At 40.9% G+C, this 16,986-nt stretch overlaps 2 protein-coding genes across 45 annotated transcripts in view; one reads left to right on the plus strand and one right to left on the minus strand.

The window, feature by feature from the left end:
• The window catches only part of cast (calpastatin), a 53,960-nt gene extending 46,377 nt beyond the window's left edge, over positions 1–7,583 (plus strand). For 39 of the 44 annotated variants that reach the window (XM_049574246.1, XM_049574327.1, XM_049574401.1 and 36 more), the window contains 18 exons: positions 683–799; positions 1,299–1,403; positions 1,573–1,689; positions 1,808–1,921; positions 2,195–2,308; positions 2,531–2,614; positions 2,843–2,947; positions 3,117–3,233; positions 3,372–3,485; positions 3,579–3,686; positions 3,778–3,885; positions 4,021–4,113; positions 4,405–4,449; positions 4,569–4,715; positions 5,543–5,623; positions 5,881–5,910; positions 6,189–6,295; positions 6,396–7,583. In XM_049574246.1, the coding sequence (XP_049430203.1) occupies positions 683–799; positions 1,299–1,403; positions 1,573–1,689; positions 1,808–1,921; positions 2,195–2,308; positions 2,531–2,614; positions 2,843–2,947; positions 3,117–3,233; positions 3,372–3,485; positions 3,579–3,686; positions 3,778–3,885; positions 4,021–4,113; positions 4,405–4,449; positions 4,569–4,715; positions 5,543–5,623; positions 5,881–5,910; positions 6,189–6,287 (1,698 nt within the window). In that variant the 3' untranslated portion in view covers positions 6,288–6,295; positions 6,396–7,583. The remainder of the gene's footprint in view (positions 1–682; positions 800–1,298; positions 1,404–1,572; positions 1,690–1,807; positions 1,922–2,194; positions 2,309–2,530; positions 2,615–2,842; positions 2,948–3,116; positions 3,234–3,371; positions 3,486–3,578; positions 3,687–3,777; positions 3,886–4,020; positions 4,114–4,404; positions 4,450–4,568; positions 4,716–5,542; positions 5,624–5,880; positions 5,911–6,188; positions 6,296–6,395) is intronic. The other 5 variants (XM_049574233.1, XM_049574421.1, XM_049574459.1 and 2 more) reach the window with 5 other exon arrangements.
• Positions 7,584–8,136: 553 nt separating this feature from the next.
• On the minus strand, positions 8,137–10,846 carry cd8a (CD8a molecule). Its single transcript, XM_049574681.1, has 6 exons — positions 10,629–10,846; positions 10,147–10,476; positions 9,957–10,061; positions 9,764–9,871; positions 9,462–9,501; positions 8,137–8,955 (listed from the first exon to the last, which is right to left on the minus strand). Exons 1-6 carry the CDS (start codon positions 10,675–10,677, stop codon positions 8,904–8,906), a joined length of 684 nt encoding a protein of 227 aa, XP_049430638.1. The 5' UTR covers positions 10,678–10,846; the 3' UTR covers positions 8,137–8,903.
• Between the last annotated feature and the right edge of the window lie 6,140 nt (positions 10,847–16,986).

Here is a 16,986-nt window from a genome sequence, read left to right on the forward strand (position 1 = left end):
AAATATGGCCACAGCAAAGAAGCATAACGTCGCCAGCGAGGGCTGCTACTTTCAGAAGTGGTGGAAAGTACACAAAACAATTGCATTTGTCTCGTTTGTATGTTGTTTTTTTTTGTTTTGTTTTTTTTTTTTTTAATAACCTGTATTAAGCCATAGGAAGCAGCTCCCCCCTGTGTATTGTCATATTATGTAATCTGGCCACCATTCAAAAAAGCCTGGACACCCCTGGCATAGAGGGAAAGTCAAGGGATCACTAAAGTTATTACAGTTTATCCTTAGGGAAGCATATCATGTCTGGACCGCACGCCAGTCCATCCAATGATTGCCAACGTTACATTCATAACCATAACTAGCCACCTCATGATGGTGCTAGAGGAAAAGCCCAGAGATTGTCTGGGAACGATGAATGTTTGTTACCACCATATTGTGTGTATCCATCCAGTAGATATTGAGAGATTTCTCAGCATTAAAATGTCAGACATCCATAGAGTCATGTTGCAAGCATTGCTAAAATGCCCAGAGGTTTAGTAAGTTACATGATCCGTAGAAGTGAACTAACTTCTGATGCAGGCCCCACCAGCTCCCAGTATAAATCTGACTACAGATATTGATGTGGATTAAACAGATACAGCTACAGAAAGCCACTGATGTAATGTTTGATGTCATTTCTGTTGTTGTGTAGAAAGTTGAGTCCTCTGCGGTTCCCCCTGTGGCTGTGTGTCAAGCTCCTCCTCCTGTCAAAAAGGAGACAACTGCTGCTGGAAAGGACGCCACCGATGGCAAGCTCACGGCTGGTCAGGTGAGATACAGGACGTTTACAGTTTTTTAAATTATTTCCCTCATGTTTCTCCATGGGCGGCACGGTGGTGTGGTGGTTAGCACTCTCGCCTCACAGCAAGAGGGTTGCCGGTTCAATCCCGGGCGTGGGAGCCCTTCTGTGTGGAGTTTGCATGTTCTCCCCGTGTCAGCGTGGGTTCTCTCCGGGCGCTCCGGCTTCCTCCCACAGTCCAAAGACATGCAGATTGGGGACTAGGTTGCCACTGATGTAATGTTTGATGCGTGAATGGTTGTTGTCTAGAAAGTGTCAGTCCTGTGATAGGTTCCCTGTGGCTGTGTGTACCCTGCCTCCTGCGGATGTCAGCTGGGATAGGACGCCACCGACAACTCAAGAGGATGAAGCGGTTAGAAGATGAATGAATGAATGAATGAATGTTTCTCCATGTTGCCTTGTTGCTCTTTAGTTGAACTATAATTGTACGACGGATCAATAGAGCACAATCTCCCTGATCTCTCCCCAGGGTGACTCTATGTCTCTGGATGCTCTCAGCGCTCTTGTTGACACGCTGCCAGAAGACAAACCAAAACCTGAACTCCCTGAAGTCAGACCTGAGGACATCGTCTCGGTAGGAGCGCAAGCAGCCACACTGTCTCATCCATATACGTTCTCCGAGTCTTTGATTGCCTCTCTAGTGGACAGTGCAGTCAAGGCACAATTTCATCTCCACCCACAAACAGTTAGTGACAAATTTACCACCAGGCAATGTCTTATTTCCTCCTCTTTCCTTTTAACAGGAGGACAAACACAAGAAGGAGAAGGGTGTGCTTGTGGGAGAGAGGGAGGACACAATTCCCCCAGAGTACAGGTTTAATAAGGAAGAACTAGAAAAACTGCCTGCTCCAAAACCTGAGGTGAGACTAAGACAAATTCAGGGGGTGTTTAACTCTTATAAATTATGAACAGATGTGAAATAAGCACTAACTGCATGATGTTGATTGATCCTTCACTCTCTCTCCCCTCCTCCTGCAGCCCACCATTGGTACTGGTGAGGCTCTGGACATTTTGTCTGGAGACTTCTTGACCTCTTCATCAGCTCCTGCTGTCAAGGCTCCCGTGGTGACCCCCTCAGCTCCCCCTGCACAGGTACACTGTGGGTCTGGTGCTGGTACCCGTGGTCAAACTGTGCTGCGTGATACAGGAGGTGTTTAGTTAGATGAGTAGATTTATACCACTCTCATGTCTGTACGCTAAATGAAGCTACTGCCAGCAGCTGGTTAGCTTAGCGTAGCATAGAGAAAGGAACTGGGAAGACAGCTTTTCTGGCTCTGTCCAAAGAATGTCAAAATACTATTTTAAGACTTTGTTTAAATCAGGATGTCATGATTTATTTATTCATATATCGTCTCTGTTTTCCAGACCAAAGTAGAGGATTTGTCAGCTTTGGATCAACTTTCTTCAGATTCTGTGGCTCCAGCTAAAGCTTTTGGAGTTCAGGCATCTGCCCCTCCTCCTACCAAGAAGACACCACAGGTAAAGTTGTCGGTGTGTGTGTGTGTGTGTGTGTGTGTGTGTGTGTGTGTGTGTGTGTGTGTGTGTTTGCATATCTGTACGTGTCTCCTTACTGAGTTCGGAGAATAAATGGATATTATGTGTATTCTCAGCTGTGCATGCCTGTTGTTGCAGTCTCTATGGTCCCATGTCTGTTTCCAGTCTTCATGTCCCACTGTACTGTCTGTCCCTGTGTTCCTGCAGAAAACAGTCTGTCCTCTGGAGCAGCCTAAATCAGTTGATGTCCTCCCTGGACAACCACAACGAGCAAAACCTAAGACTGATACGGTAACCCTGAAAATACAAAATTACTTTTTTTCTGAAATGCTTCATTGTTTACTACAGTTTTTTAATTCTTGTTTAAACTGCCTCACTTGAGTAAGTAAGTAAATTGGGCATTTTACTCATGCTGTACTGATGGTTTGAGGCATCTTTTTTCAATTTAAATCACTTCCCTTTTTACCTTCAACACTATCTCAGTAACATCATACACTTCCTCTCCTGATCTCTCCCCAGGGTGACTCTATGTCTCTGGATGCTCTCAGCGCTCTTGCTGACCAACTGCCAGAAGACAAACCAAAAGCCGAACTCCCTAAACTCAGACCTGAGGACATCGTCTCGGTAGGAGCACAAGCAGCCACACTGTCTCATCCTCATACGTTGTCACAGCCATTGATTGCCTCTCTAGTGGACAGTGCAGTCAAGGCACAATTTCATCTCCACCCAGAAACAGTTAGTGACAAATTTACCACCAGGCAATGTCTTATTTTCTCCTCTTTTGTTTTAACAGGAGGACAAACACAAGAAGGAGGAGGGTGTGCTTGTAGGAGAGAGGGAGGACACAATTCCCCCAGAGTACAGGTTTAATAAGGAAGAACTAGAAAAACTGCCTGCTCCAAAACCCGAGGTGAGACTGAGACAAATTCAGCTCATTCAGACTCTTAAAATGACTCCTCAGGGTCTTTAACTTTTACAAATGATATACAGATGTGAAATAAGCACTAAGTGCATGATTGATCTGTCGTTCTCTCCCCTCCTCCTGCAGCCCACCATTGGTACTGGTCAGGCTCTGGACATTTTGTCTGGAGACTTCTTGACCTCTTCAACAGCTCCTGCTGTCCAGGCTCCTGTGGTGACCCCCTCAGCTCCCCCTGCACAGGTGCACGCACAGATGCCTCTTTACAATGGAAAAGTCCTATAATAGAAGTAATGATAATTTAACATTTTACGTGTTTCTCTGTGATTCCCTCAGTCCACTGAAGACTTTGCTCTAGATGCTTTAGCGGGAGACTTTGTTGCCTCCACTGCTGCTCCGACAGTGAAGTCCGCTGCTTGTGTTCCCACAGAATCTGCCTTAGAGGTAAAAACACAAGCCCAACTCAAGCCTTTTTTGTAAACTCTCAAAAACGTCACAGTTACACCCAAATCCTTTTGTCTGTGTTTGTGCGTAGCTGGCCGCGGGAGCAGACACTGCCCTGGACGCTCTGTCAGACAGCTTGAAGGATATCGCACCCACACCTACCCCGCCTGCCCCAGTTCCTGACAAAGACATTGTTAAGGTAGATAACTTCAAGTGCACAGCCAGCATGGGTGAATAGAGAATATTGTCAATGTCATAGTGTTTCAGTGCCATAGTGAATATTTTCAATTCCATCAGTGTGTCCTGATGTGTGTGTGTTGTGTGGTTGTTGCAGGAGAAAGAGGTCGTTGAAGAGAGGCTGATTAAGATGGGAGAGAGAGACGACACGCTGCCTCCTGAGTATCGACCCACTGAGGAAGATCTTAAGGTAGTATCTGTCCATCATTTGGGTCCAGACCAAAATATCTCAATTAAAAACCATCTGTTTGCCTTGAAAATTCCCCAGATGATCTTAATGAATTTCGCAATCCCCTGACTTCTCCCCATAAATACAGCCTCACGGGGTTGCTAGGCTAGCTGGAGACTCTTAGCCTTGTTAATTGATCATTTACTGTCTTTAACTTTTAATCTGGAGCAAAGATACAAATTGTGTATTTACAGTATGTAGTAGTAGTGTCAATTTTTACTCTGTCTAATGTTCATCTATTTGATTTTAAAGAAAATGGCAGAAGAAAAGGCGAAAGGAGACGCAAAACCCAAGGAGGTAAAAATGCGCGCACACACACACACACACACACACACACACAAAATATGAGAGAGAGCACTGTTAAATGATACAAACTGTGTATAAACCACAGTTCATTTCCTGTCTCTCTGTTGAAGACTATGGATGATAAAACAGCCTTGGATTTGCTGTCCAGTGACTTCGCCACTGCCCCCACGCCCGCCACACAGGTTGAACCATGTGCTGCATCATGTGCTGCCACGACAAAGCTGGAACCATCTGTGCTGGACTCAGATCCCCTGAAGGTAGCACGGAGACATGAACTGTGACACATTTTGACATGTCACAGTGAGAAAAAGCAAAGGTGTAACAAATGTTGGTCCCATTTCAGTTAGAGTAGACAGGTATTGTGCATGGAATAGCTCACTGAGACACTTTATATAAGCCATAATTAAAACTTTTACTTCCACGTGTGCTTTTCATTCTATGACAGTCAAAATGTCTGCTCAAACAAGGCCTATTATGGTGCTACTGTATGTGGTGCTAATTGCTATCATGCTTTAGTACAGCACTTCCCAAAGATCACTTCATACAAACGCTGTCTTCTGATTTTCTGATGATAAAAGGAGCTGTATGTGACATTCAGAGCATATTTATGATTCAGAGTAAGGGGGCTGAGCTGGCAGCTAGCAGCTAACCTGCTAACAGGGCTAACTGTGTTAACAGGAGAGGGGGACTGGAGAGCGAGGGTTACACTTCTGGGATGACGCCATGGGTCAGGACAGCATTATCAGCTGTACCTGCTGTATGAGCGCAGTGCAGAGCAGTAGCGATTAGCTGGCCAGTGGGATACACACCGTCTACCACAGCAAAGAACAGAGAAGCTCGGACAACACACGCACATAGAAAGCGTGACTTCATTTTTTGCTCAGGACACCTTTACCACATTATGTCTTTTAGTTTGCTGCTATATTTATGCTTTGAATGTCCCGTACTGCTTTATTAAGTTTTTAGATACAACCTTTACCAACACTGGACTTCTAACTTCAACAACTGTAGTTCAGCACATTAGTGCATTGTGAGCTGACCATGTTCTATAATAATCATGTATGTAATTTTTTTTCTTTCCCAGCCAATGCCTGCTTCTGTCCTGGACAACCTGTCTGGCACCCTGCTCCCAGAAGAGCTCAAATCTAAATCAGACAAATCAAAGGTAAAAAATCAGGATCAGGGTGTAAGGTGGCTCTTACAGATGACATTACTCAAACAGTTAATGTTACAGACTAACAAGAGACCAAATGCAAAGCTTGACATCCCATGGTAACATTTTGTTGTTGACTAATGGCATTCACAAGTACTGATGTTACACACGTTTAGTTTTCATTGTTACATGGCGCCCTCTGCAGGTTGTTTACTAGCACTTAGTGAATCAGCGGGCACCGCCTAACCAAGGTGTCAACTTTGTTACAGGGCAAGAGCAAGTCAAAGTCAAAGTCTAAAGTAAGCAAACTGCCTGCTGCATGATGACTAAAATTCAGTTGAACATGCACAATCATGGACAAAATCTGTGCTAAAATATCTTCTAAAACTGAACCAAAGTAAAAATCTCCACCGGTGGAATCTAAACAAAGCTGCATGTGATGAACTCTCCTGTCTCTGCTTTGGCTGATGTTCATTTCCCTTAACAATCACATCAAATCTATACAATTCTTGCATGCAGAGGCGCCGCTATTCCTTTTTCTTCATACATTTTTTAAAACTTTAACCTTGTGTTTCAGAAACACCACGCAGAGGTGCCGTCTGCCACTGACGAGCTACCAGCTCAGCCAAGCTCAGATGTTGTGCCAAAATCTACAAAGAAGGGAAGCAAGAGATAGACCACTTGGTACGGTTTGTTCGCATCTTTCGCACAATTTTACCTGATTAAGATGCTCAGATTTAACACAGATCTTTCCACTGACTGCTGTATGTATCACGTGTTTCAGGTTGATGGTGTATTTTGTCCTCCTGGCCACAGAGACGCATCAGTGAGGGAGCTGCTCTCTGGATAATGATTCTATTTTTCTAAATCATCGAGAATGTATACTGGATGAAAGACACACCTCGAGATGCCCGTAACACTTGCTCAACGCACACTCGCACACACACACACACACACACACACACACACACACACAAAGATGCACAAACACACACACACACACACACACACACACACACACACCTCTGCATGCAGCGCCTTTTTTTGCTCAGTATCATGTGTATTTTTAAGGGCGAGAAGATTTTGGTTTCAGTCTTTGGAGAAAATGAAAGTACTTTTCAAAGCAAGATGGAGAGTAAAAGAATGAGAGATGAATGGACAAAGAAAGGAGGGGAACTGTGGGGAAAGAAATGAAATTAGTTTTGTTGGTTGGTGTGTTGAGCATGCCGAGGAAAGGAAGGCGTTGCCCGTCAGAGTCCTGCACGTGCATCTTAGCTGACAGTTTTTCCAGCGATACACTAACATCACAACACACTTGCTTGTCTCAGCCTGGTGGTGTTGTGACGTTAGTGGGAGCAGTGGGGGCCGTCAGCTGGTGTGGGAGCAGTACAGAGTGGGTGTATAGTATCGGGATGTTTGTGCAATCTTGATGTACACAGAAAAGCCAAGTTTTCTATCATGATGTGGTTGGATGCCATTAAAGACACTAGTGTACAGCTTAGTTCGCTTATATTTTGGTCAACACAGTTTACATGATTAAATGTGTGGAGGATTTCCAGGAGGTGTTCTGCTTAATTCTGTATCTGAGAGCTTTTTGCAAATGCCTTTTACTTTCTGTAGAGAAATATCAATTCAAGAAAAGGGTCTTTTGTATGTATTTGGCTTTGTAGAGAAAAAAAAATGCTGGTGTCCACAAGTGCACTTAGTGAACCGAGGAGGTTACAAGCTTTGTCAACCCCCCTTGTTTGTATACTGTAAAAAAATGAAAATTTAAAAAAAAGATTTTTGCTCTATATAAAACAACACTGTATAATTTACAAAGGGCTTTCAGCTGTAAAGTTAAACATCAATATACTGTCCCCAAGTGTTTGTTTTCCATGTCAAAGGTTTTGTGTGGGTGTGAGTCAAAAGATATGAGAGGTGTTTTAGATGTGGGAATACTAATTAAATAAAAAAAATCTAAAAATTTCAATGGTGTAGTTGCGGTATGAGTCTGGTTTGTACGATTTGTGCCAAAATAAGAAACGAAAACTAACATGAACTGCCGTAATATGTGGGGAAAAGGTTAAAAAATACATCCAGGAAATTAATAAACACTGTTTTCTTAAAGGTGTAAGGGACGTGTGTTTGTGTGTGTGTGTGTGTGTGTGTGTGTGTGTGTGTGTGTGCGTGTGTATTAAACTCAACAGGGAACAGAATCTCCTCTGAAAATTTCTGTCTCTACTCCCAGCTTTGTTGTTTTTCACTCTGCGTACAGTTGTAGCAGCCCACTTCCTTTTGACTCGAGGGGGCTTACAACAAAACAAATATCTCTCGCTTGAGCTTCGTGTCAAACTTTATGTTTCTGTACCAAAACCCTGAATGACTGATGGGGATGCAAATGAGTGGGTTTGATGTGCCAAAGAAAAAGAAGAAAAAAATATGAAACAAGAATAAAGACAAATAAAATCCATTGTTTTTGAGTGGTAATCTATTTTATTTATGTATATATATATATATATATATATATTTTAAACAACATTTCAAGTTACAAAAACTCAAGCAGTGGGAGAATTCTACAAAAATGTACCTTCAATTTTACAAAAAAAAAAAAATTGTTCCTCATTCCTTTGAAAAAGTAGAAATTTGCATAATGAGAAATGTTACTTTTAAGGAAAAAAAATAATCAAAGCTTAACAATATAGAAATTAAAATAAAATTTTAAAAAAAATCTAATTATCTTGCTGGATAGAGAGAAATATATTACTTTTATTGTTTTTTGTTACTGGGGGGTTTTTTTTCAAGCTAAAGACAAATTAAGTTTTTGTTTGAAAATGTTAACATAACAAAAATAAAGGGCAGTACAATCATTAAGGTAAAAAAAATAATATATGGAGACTGCTGAAAAAATATAAACAGTTTAACATTGGCTTTGGCTCTGTACAAAAAACAAAATTAATTATATACACTTTTTGCAAAATCTCAACATAAACATAAATTGTGCTTATTTCTAATATTTTATTCTCAGGTCTTCAGTGGGTTCTGTTATAAACATTCGGGGACTGGATAAATCCATATTTCATATCAAGATCATCAAAAGAGTTCAATCAGAATGTGGTAACGCAGCCACTGACGATTTTTCAACACTTCTCATTGTCTATCACAAACAATGAAAACTTAAGGTGGCAGCAAAATATTCACCATAAATGTGATTAATCTGAATAAGACGAAAAATTATTTCTGCAACAGCAACATGAGACAGTAATGAATTTGTCATTGAAAGCAACATCTGTTAAAGTGCACCATATTTAGATTAAACGTGTCTGTTGTTCATCTTTGGTTTTCCAGGAGCCACCACCCGCGGTCTATGGGAGAAAAACAAGGTATTTAAAATTCTGATTCTGAATATACTCATACTATTTATAATAATAAACAGTTTATTTCAGTGAGCCAGTTCTGTGCTCACAATAGAATTACGAATGAAACGCAGGGCCGTAGCAACAATTGAGAACACTGAGGTTAAGTTTGGCATGTAAAAAGTCAGTATTTCTCCACACAATATCCCTGGCAGTGTGGAAAAGTCTTTGAAACAGCATTTAGAAATAAAACTCTAAAACTTTATTTTACAGCTGTGTATTTTTTTATAATTACACAGAAATTAAAGACAAAGCTCTGAGAGTATTTTTTTTTTTTTCAATTTTCAGATTAATTTCCTTGAAAGGACTTTTAATTAAATCTAAAACTTGCAGAAAATTTCATAAACAACTTAATGAATAAATATGAAAAACACCTCGGTATTCCTAAAATTCTGGCTACGGCCCAAAATGGAAAGATGACATTAGCTTAACAGAAAAACAAATAAATAACCTACTTTCTTTTGTAATGGTGTGGGCATCTCCTTGTCCTTATTTCTACAGAAAATCCAAAGTGTTATTCAAAACTTTGCAAATTATTACACACATACTACAGCAAAATCATTCTAGTTTTGAGGAAAGAAAATAAATGAAGAAAAATAAATAAATGAAAGAATTTAATTTAATTTAAATTTAAATTTAAAACAAATTTCAGCTCTCCAAAGCACAGACATTTATTGACTGTATAGTAAACTTACAGTAAAACAGGATGTAACTGGCTATGTGAAGGCGTTTTTGTACATGAAAGAGGTGAACTTACGGTTGCAGTAGATGGTGGTGGCGATGAGGAGTAGAAGAAGAAGGCCACAGCCGCCGGCCAGAGGGCCCAGTATGATGAGAGAACAAAATAGCTGAGGACTGGTTTCCCCTGCAAAGCATGTGCTCTTTTACCACCAGCGTCATACACATGCAGATAAAAAGGACTCCACATAGATGTGACTGTGAACATTTACCTGGCTTGTTAGTGTTGCTACAAACACACGGCGTGGCGGTTGTGCATAGATTTTGTTGGGTGGTGGTGGCCTGTGGTGGTGCTACTGCTGGGACTTTGACTGTCTCTGAGGGGAGATAAAAGATGTGAAGTGATACTAAAAAAGCATCTACCTTACCATCATTTGATCAAATGTATCAAAGAAAACTCACCTCCAACCAGTCGGGTTGCTTTGCCGAACTTCAGCTCATTACCTCTGTAGAGAGACCCACAGTTGTAAATGCCACTGTCTTTAGCTTTGTTAAACAACTTCAGTGTGAGGGTATTTTGCTTGCTCTGTGAGAAACTGAAGGTGGAAGAGAAGGACGTGGAGGATGACTTTAGGACGCCAGTGTTGCTGAAAGATGCGATGAATTCCACAGTAGATGTGTTGAGAACTCGAAACCAGATGACCATGGTGCCTGTTCCTTCAGGCTTACAATTGATATCAATCTGCTGCCCTTCCTTTACAGTTACGTCTTCACCGGCTCCTGAAGTCATTTCTACAAGATGGGATAAAATGGGAACAGTGATATCATTCACCTCTCTGTTTTCAGGTACCCAAAAGTAAAAGGGCTACAAAACAGATCAGAGGACGCTTTAAAGCTACCTCACGGAAGTGAATAGAAAATTTAAAAATTCAGGTTAAACTTACGTCGACAAATCAGCAGAATCACCAGCACACGAATCCACTTTTGGTCCATTTTTGTGTTGCAGATGACAACGTTTGCGAAACGCGTCTTTGTGGTGTTTGTTAGAGCCTGTTGGGAGATAATTCAGTGAGATAGCAAACCACGCCCCACCTGTAACCTTCTTCTCTGCTGTGTCAAATGGCATCATTGCAGCCGGGTGTTGCAGAGACCTCCTGCAAGCACGGTCGTGGTCTGCAAGATGTTTGATGTTGAGCCCCCTGATCTGCACTTTGCACCTCTGCCTCTGGTTTGAAGCATTGAACAGCACGACTTTATCCACCATACTGACACACAAATGCAGCAGTGCATGGTATGAGAAGGCAGGCTGAGAAGGACGGAGATAAGAAGTGTAAGAACAGTCTGCGTTGCACCCCACATTATACAAACACAAATTGACAGTGTTTCTGCATGAGTAAAATCAATTTCAAGAATTTATACTCGATGTAGGCAAGAATCCACCCTGCTGAAGTGTCTTGGAGCAGCAGGGCCACCGCTTTGTAGCTGACTTTGACCTTTGACCTCCCTCCTGTGTTTAAAGAAGCGGTGAAAAGATCAACAATAGCTTTTGGAGTGCCAAAAATTACTGATTTTCCTGGTGAAATTTAGTCACAAATGTAATGGGTCTGAGGAGAGTTAGAGACAAGTATATGGATGTCACATTGGCAAACGGGTCTCATGGGAGTCATTCCACTTAAAGGGATACTGCTCATCCGTAGTGATCCAAGTGTGCTGCAGCCGCGACATAAAAAGTTGTTTCGAAAAACATCATATGAACTCTGTTTTTAGCCTCACTGTAGCCTGTAGCTCTGACTGCTTCTCTGTGCTCCGCGTTCACGTGTGCGCGCGCTCAGGGTGATCGGTGATCTCTGAAGAGCAGCAGTATCGTCAGTACTGATGTCCAGATTCTCAAGTGCAGGCATCCCCAATTCCCAGTCTGAGCAGCAAAGACTTTCCTCATCCGTGGGCATTGCTTTGCATTTGAAACAACTACACCACCAGGTTTCCAGTGCTGGACTCCGGTATTCTGCGGCTGGCTGAGGGTTAGGCTCATGAGCTGCGGCGGCTGCTTTGTCCAGTAGCCTGAGTTCCGTCCGTATACTTGGGCTCAAACAAATACGGTTCAACAAAGAAATGCTGTTCCTCCTCAATTTCAAAGTCTTCAGACATCTTGGGCTGTCCTTTGCTAAAATTCTCTGCGGTGCACGTGTCACGTGATGTGAACACGGGTGAGCAAAGCTCATGCTTTCGCTGGTCTCGTGCAGGCGCGCACACGTGAGCACGGAGCACAAAGAAGCAGTCAGAGCTACAGGCTACAGTGAGGCTTAAAACAGAGTTCATATGACGTTTTTTTAAACAACTTTTTATGTCGGGGCTGCAGCACACTTGGATCACTACAGATGAGCAGTATGGAGGTACTCTGTGGATTCAATTTTGTGTTCGTGGACGTTAGTCTGGGGCGTCGTCTACCATTAGGTGTGCTAGCCGCTCCACCCGCTGATCTCCGCAAGGGATGTGAGGACTCTAAAACTTCACCAGGGCCTCCGTCAGCATGAGGGTGAGTAGATAATGGCTGAATTTTCATTTTTTGGTGCACTATCCCTTTAAGGTTACCGTGTTCAATTTGAATCTGACAAGTCACCTTTTTACCAGATACCAGAAAAAGTAATCATAGGCAAGCAATATTACACCAGTAAATAATCTAAAAGGTAAATATGTCCTAAACAACGTGCTCTGATCTCATATTGTGTCTGCAGGAAGACATTAGATCTGCTGTGAGGTCCCTGTCTGCCTGCTGTTGTGTAAGGTTTGGTTTCCTGGCTCAGAAGACAAAAGGCGGAGTGGTGTAGGACATCAAGAAATGGTCTACACCTGAGGAGCTTTAAGTGGTTTCTCACCTCACTCTTTTTTGTCTTTTGTTCAGTCCACACGACGCTTCCGCAAGTGGTCCTCGTTGGCATTTCATTCTATTTTAGCATAACCGGATTTCATTGTGAACCTTTAGTCATGTGTGACTCCTTGTCACTTAGAGTGCTCAAAGTTTATGGCCTACAGAACTTATTCTAAAAATGTGTTAAGAGTCTAGTAATGCTGATTATATCACGCTGATGGGCATCGTTGAAATGAAACTTTCATATTGTAGCAATGAGGTCAAATTATTTTCACAGGATGACAATGGCTTGCTAACTTAAAAAAATGTATCTGTGTCATTCGGCTAACCACACCCAATGTGGCACTGTGTTAACATACAGTGTCACGTCACTGCAGCAAGGTGAACATTTTTACAGCTAGATGGCAGCAAAAGCAGGATGTATAGCTCTGTCATTGATTAATCAATCAATCACTGAATCATGACTCAAAAACCTGCTGCTCTGCTCTGCTGTGCTCTGCAACCTGACAGTGTGTTGCAGCACTGGTCATGGCCCACTCACTCGTGTGACAACAGGTGGGTAGAAAGCCTAATGGAAAACATCTGCTGTGAGGAGAGGAGCAATAAATGGCCCTTAAATGACCCTGATGATGTCATCAGGGTTATTTTTGAATGAAATCCTTTTGGCTTGGACTTGACCACAACTTTTCTTTAGCAGAGAGCCTGTGTTACAAAGGAGGTGTGGAGTTTGACATGGGCAGGCAACCATGGTCTTAAAGAGATGTTACTGAGTTGCATTATGGGAAAAGCAGGATCCAGTGTTTTGGCACCTTGGCCTATACTTGTATCTAACGGTCAGGATAGCTCAGGCTCTGCTGCTTCAAATTTGACTGATTTTGAAACTTTGTGAAAGTGGAATACTAAAATGCTGGAGTATCCCTTTAAGATGTTTTAGAGCTACTACTTGGTTCAACTTTAATCTGCTGTAGCTGTGTGCACAGTCCTGTGTGTTACAGTCCAGTGGAAGATATTTTGACAGTTTTTGTGTGCTTACCAAACACAAGCTTCAAGTGTCAGGAGGTCTATGGCAACCTTTACGCATCATGTCAGCTGTCACTTCTTGTGAAAGCTCGTCTAGGAGGGAAGTGAAACCCCCTTCAGATAAACTACAAGAGAACGAGAGCAGCTATGGCGCAACCCAGGGCCCGTCCTATTTCCTGTTCAGTGATGGAAAGTAAATGCACCAATTTAGTAATGGTAAGTGGGCGCTTTATATCTGTTCCATGGGTGGGAGGAGAGAGACAGAGAGAGAGACAAACAGAGAGGGAGGATAAAATAACAGACAGAGCAGAGACAGTATTATTGTTTTATTGTGTTCTTTACCCTTCCACACGATCTCCTCAAAATGCAGGTGCCTGACTTTGTTATTTGTGTTTCATTAATTACTTTGACATTTATTTCAAGTGAAACCATGATGGAAACCTGGTTCAGGTTTCAGTTAGAGGGGGATTCTGTTGATGCAGTGTGATAAAGGGAAGACCCAGTCAAAACGCTCAGTTAGCCCACCTCACCTTTCCATATCTCTGTTTCAGATTTGAGTCACTCACAGTCACACCTGCATGGGCTTCCCTATCTTAGTCACACTGGGGTCTCCAACCTGAAACTTACATCCTACTATGTATGAATGTGTGTGTGTGTGTAGTGGGTGACCAGGGGAAGCCAGTGAGAAAGAGAGTACCCTGTACAGTAGCACTGCAAAGCTTGACATTTAAATGCAGTCAGAAGAGACGTCTTTACAATCTGAAAATAGCAGCGCCTTCATACCAGTGAATCAACATCACTACCTGTTAGCTTGTTCACCAGTTGATCATCACTTTGGCTCACCTGTCACCGCTCTGTTGCTGTACTGGAAGTTCAAGGCATTATGGGATGTGAAGCTGTGAAAAGGAAACCAAGAGCGACAAGGGGAGTAAGTAGAAACGGAGAGCTCGGACATGGAGGAATTGAACTCATGCAGATGCCTGCACACAAATACCTTTGCTAATAGTTTCTTTTGTTACCTCCTGTTAGAACTGTATAAGTGGGTTTTGGGAAAAAAAATAATATCCATATTTAAATATAGCTTGTGCTTAGAAAGCTGAATTTGAGTCAACAAATATATTTACATGGGAAAAGTTTAATGCATTATGTCTGACTTATTTATAATGTTATATATTGATCAGTTTGTGAGTTTGATCAATGAATTAGGTAACGTGTGACCAATGTGACCTTTAAAATATGTGTCAGTTGATCTTGTAAAGGCTGAGTTGACATTTAAGATAAGATAAGATAAGAACTTTATTGATCCCACACCGAGGAAATTCACATTACAGCAAGCAAGTTGAATAGCAATAGAATACTTATAGAATATAGATAAAATACAAAAAGATATATATCAGTAATAGAAAAATATAAAATATTAAGTACTAAATTTAGACACAACTATACACTCAATACTATTTACACTATATACACCTTTCACTTATGCACATGTGGAAAAAAGAATATGTATATATGAATATTACAGTACATGTTGTCTGCTGGATTTCACCACAAATAGCCTGGTGTCATTGTATTCATATGACGTGACATTGTTGCCTTACATTCACGTATTTGAAATCAGAAGTTTTTGTCGTTTCCTAAGTGATGTAATATGCTGGTGTGTGTAACACGTCTTTCATGATTTAAATGGAATGGATTTAAATATCAAACTCTGGCATTTTATAGAGCTGATGACTGAACACTGATATATCTGATATGTTTTCACCATGTAGTATTTGTAGTTATGGTGATGGATGAGAAATTTTCAATATTAAGTCCCATATGTCATATGGAAACTGTCTGTTATCGCATTTGCCTATGTGACAAATTTACATGTGTGTTTTGTAACATATAACTACATATATTTAAATCAAAATTGCTTACAGGAAAATGTAGTTACAATGGATTATGCGTCAGTTCAACATCTGCCTCATATTGTGCCCCTTCGTCTTTTGCTCCTTTGTTTATCTGAGATGTACAGACTGCGTTCAGTTGAAATGGTGACAGAAGTTAAAATTACAGAATACCTGTGGAGGAAACCATTGTGCCCTCATGTACAGTTTATTACTGTTGGGTGTATTTATTACATTTTAATCTGTTAAGAGATAAGATAAGCCTTTATTGATCCCCAGAAGGGAAATTCGGTTGTTGCAGCAACAAAGACAGAAATAAATACAGATAAGTAGAGAAAGTCAAAAATGAATAGTCACGGGTATATGAGCTAAAATATAAGTAAAAGTAAACACTTAACATTTAAACCCTAATATTAATATTACTCTCTAACTCTTTAACATGTTAACAGATAATTTAATTTGACTATATTTATACTTAACATATTAAAGGTAGTAACAATAAAACATTGCAGACGTGAACTAAAGCTGCAGGATTCTACACAAACAGATGGTTTACATAATATATTGTGTAGTGTTGACCATTTTTACATGTATTTTATTTCTAATTTCTTGTGTTTTAAATATCTATACCTGTATTTATCACCATCAAACACCAGAGATCAGTCCTCTGTATCAGATGTCAGACCTGAATTCATCAACGTTTCCTGGAACTGACAGCTGTGACAAAGAAAAACCAAACTTCTCAAGCGTTGACACAGAATGATAATGATATACTGTGCTTGCAGTTGTTAGTTAATTACTGTAGGTATACCTGGTTTAAGTGTCTTACACAGCAGTCCTGCAATAAATTCTACCTTTATAAAGGTTACAATAATCAGTTTCCTTTACACTGTTTTTGAAAGATGCTGATTCAGCTTTATTATCTTCAGAGTCGTTGACCTAGATGGACTGTGTATGGATGTCACTGGTTGTCACTTTCTTTTTACTACTTTCCGTTGTGTTGCTTTTATGTATTGCATATGTTTTACTGTAACATGGTTACTTCTTAAATGAAACTGATTGTGTTGATGGTGCCACCATCTTGAGCAGGACTTGTATCTCATTGGAACCCTCCTGGTTAAATAAAGGATAAATTTAAAAAAAAAAAAAAAAAAAAATCTGCGATTTTTTTTTTTTTTCATCCAATGACGGTAGCTGGCAACTGAATGTAATCTTGGTCTGCTTTACTTAAACTGTATATGAGATACAACATGTAGGCAACGGTTTTAAATGAAAATAGCACTGATGCCGCATTTGTCTGATTTTGTTATTTTAACTTAACCACTGTTTACCCTAATCACAGGAATCAAAGTGTTCCCTTGCTGTCCTTATGATTTACTACAATACTAATTTATGATTCATTACATAATAAACACTCTGCCCCACCTACTCACAAGCAAACACACACACACACACACACAACTCTGTACCTCAACACTTGTGAGGACATGTTCACTGACATAATGCACACCTTAGACCCTT

Source organism: Epinephelus fuscoguttatus, linkage group LG1 (assembly GCF_011397635.1).
Source record: "Epinephelus fuscoguttatus linkage group LG1, E.fuscoguttatus.final_Chr_v1".
Lineage (NCBI taxonomy): Eukaryota > Metazoa > Chordata > Actinopteri > Perciformes > Serranidae > Epinephelus > Epinephelus fuscoguttatus.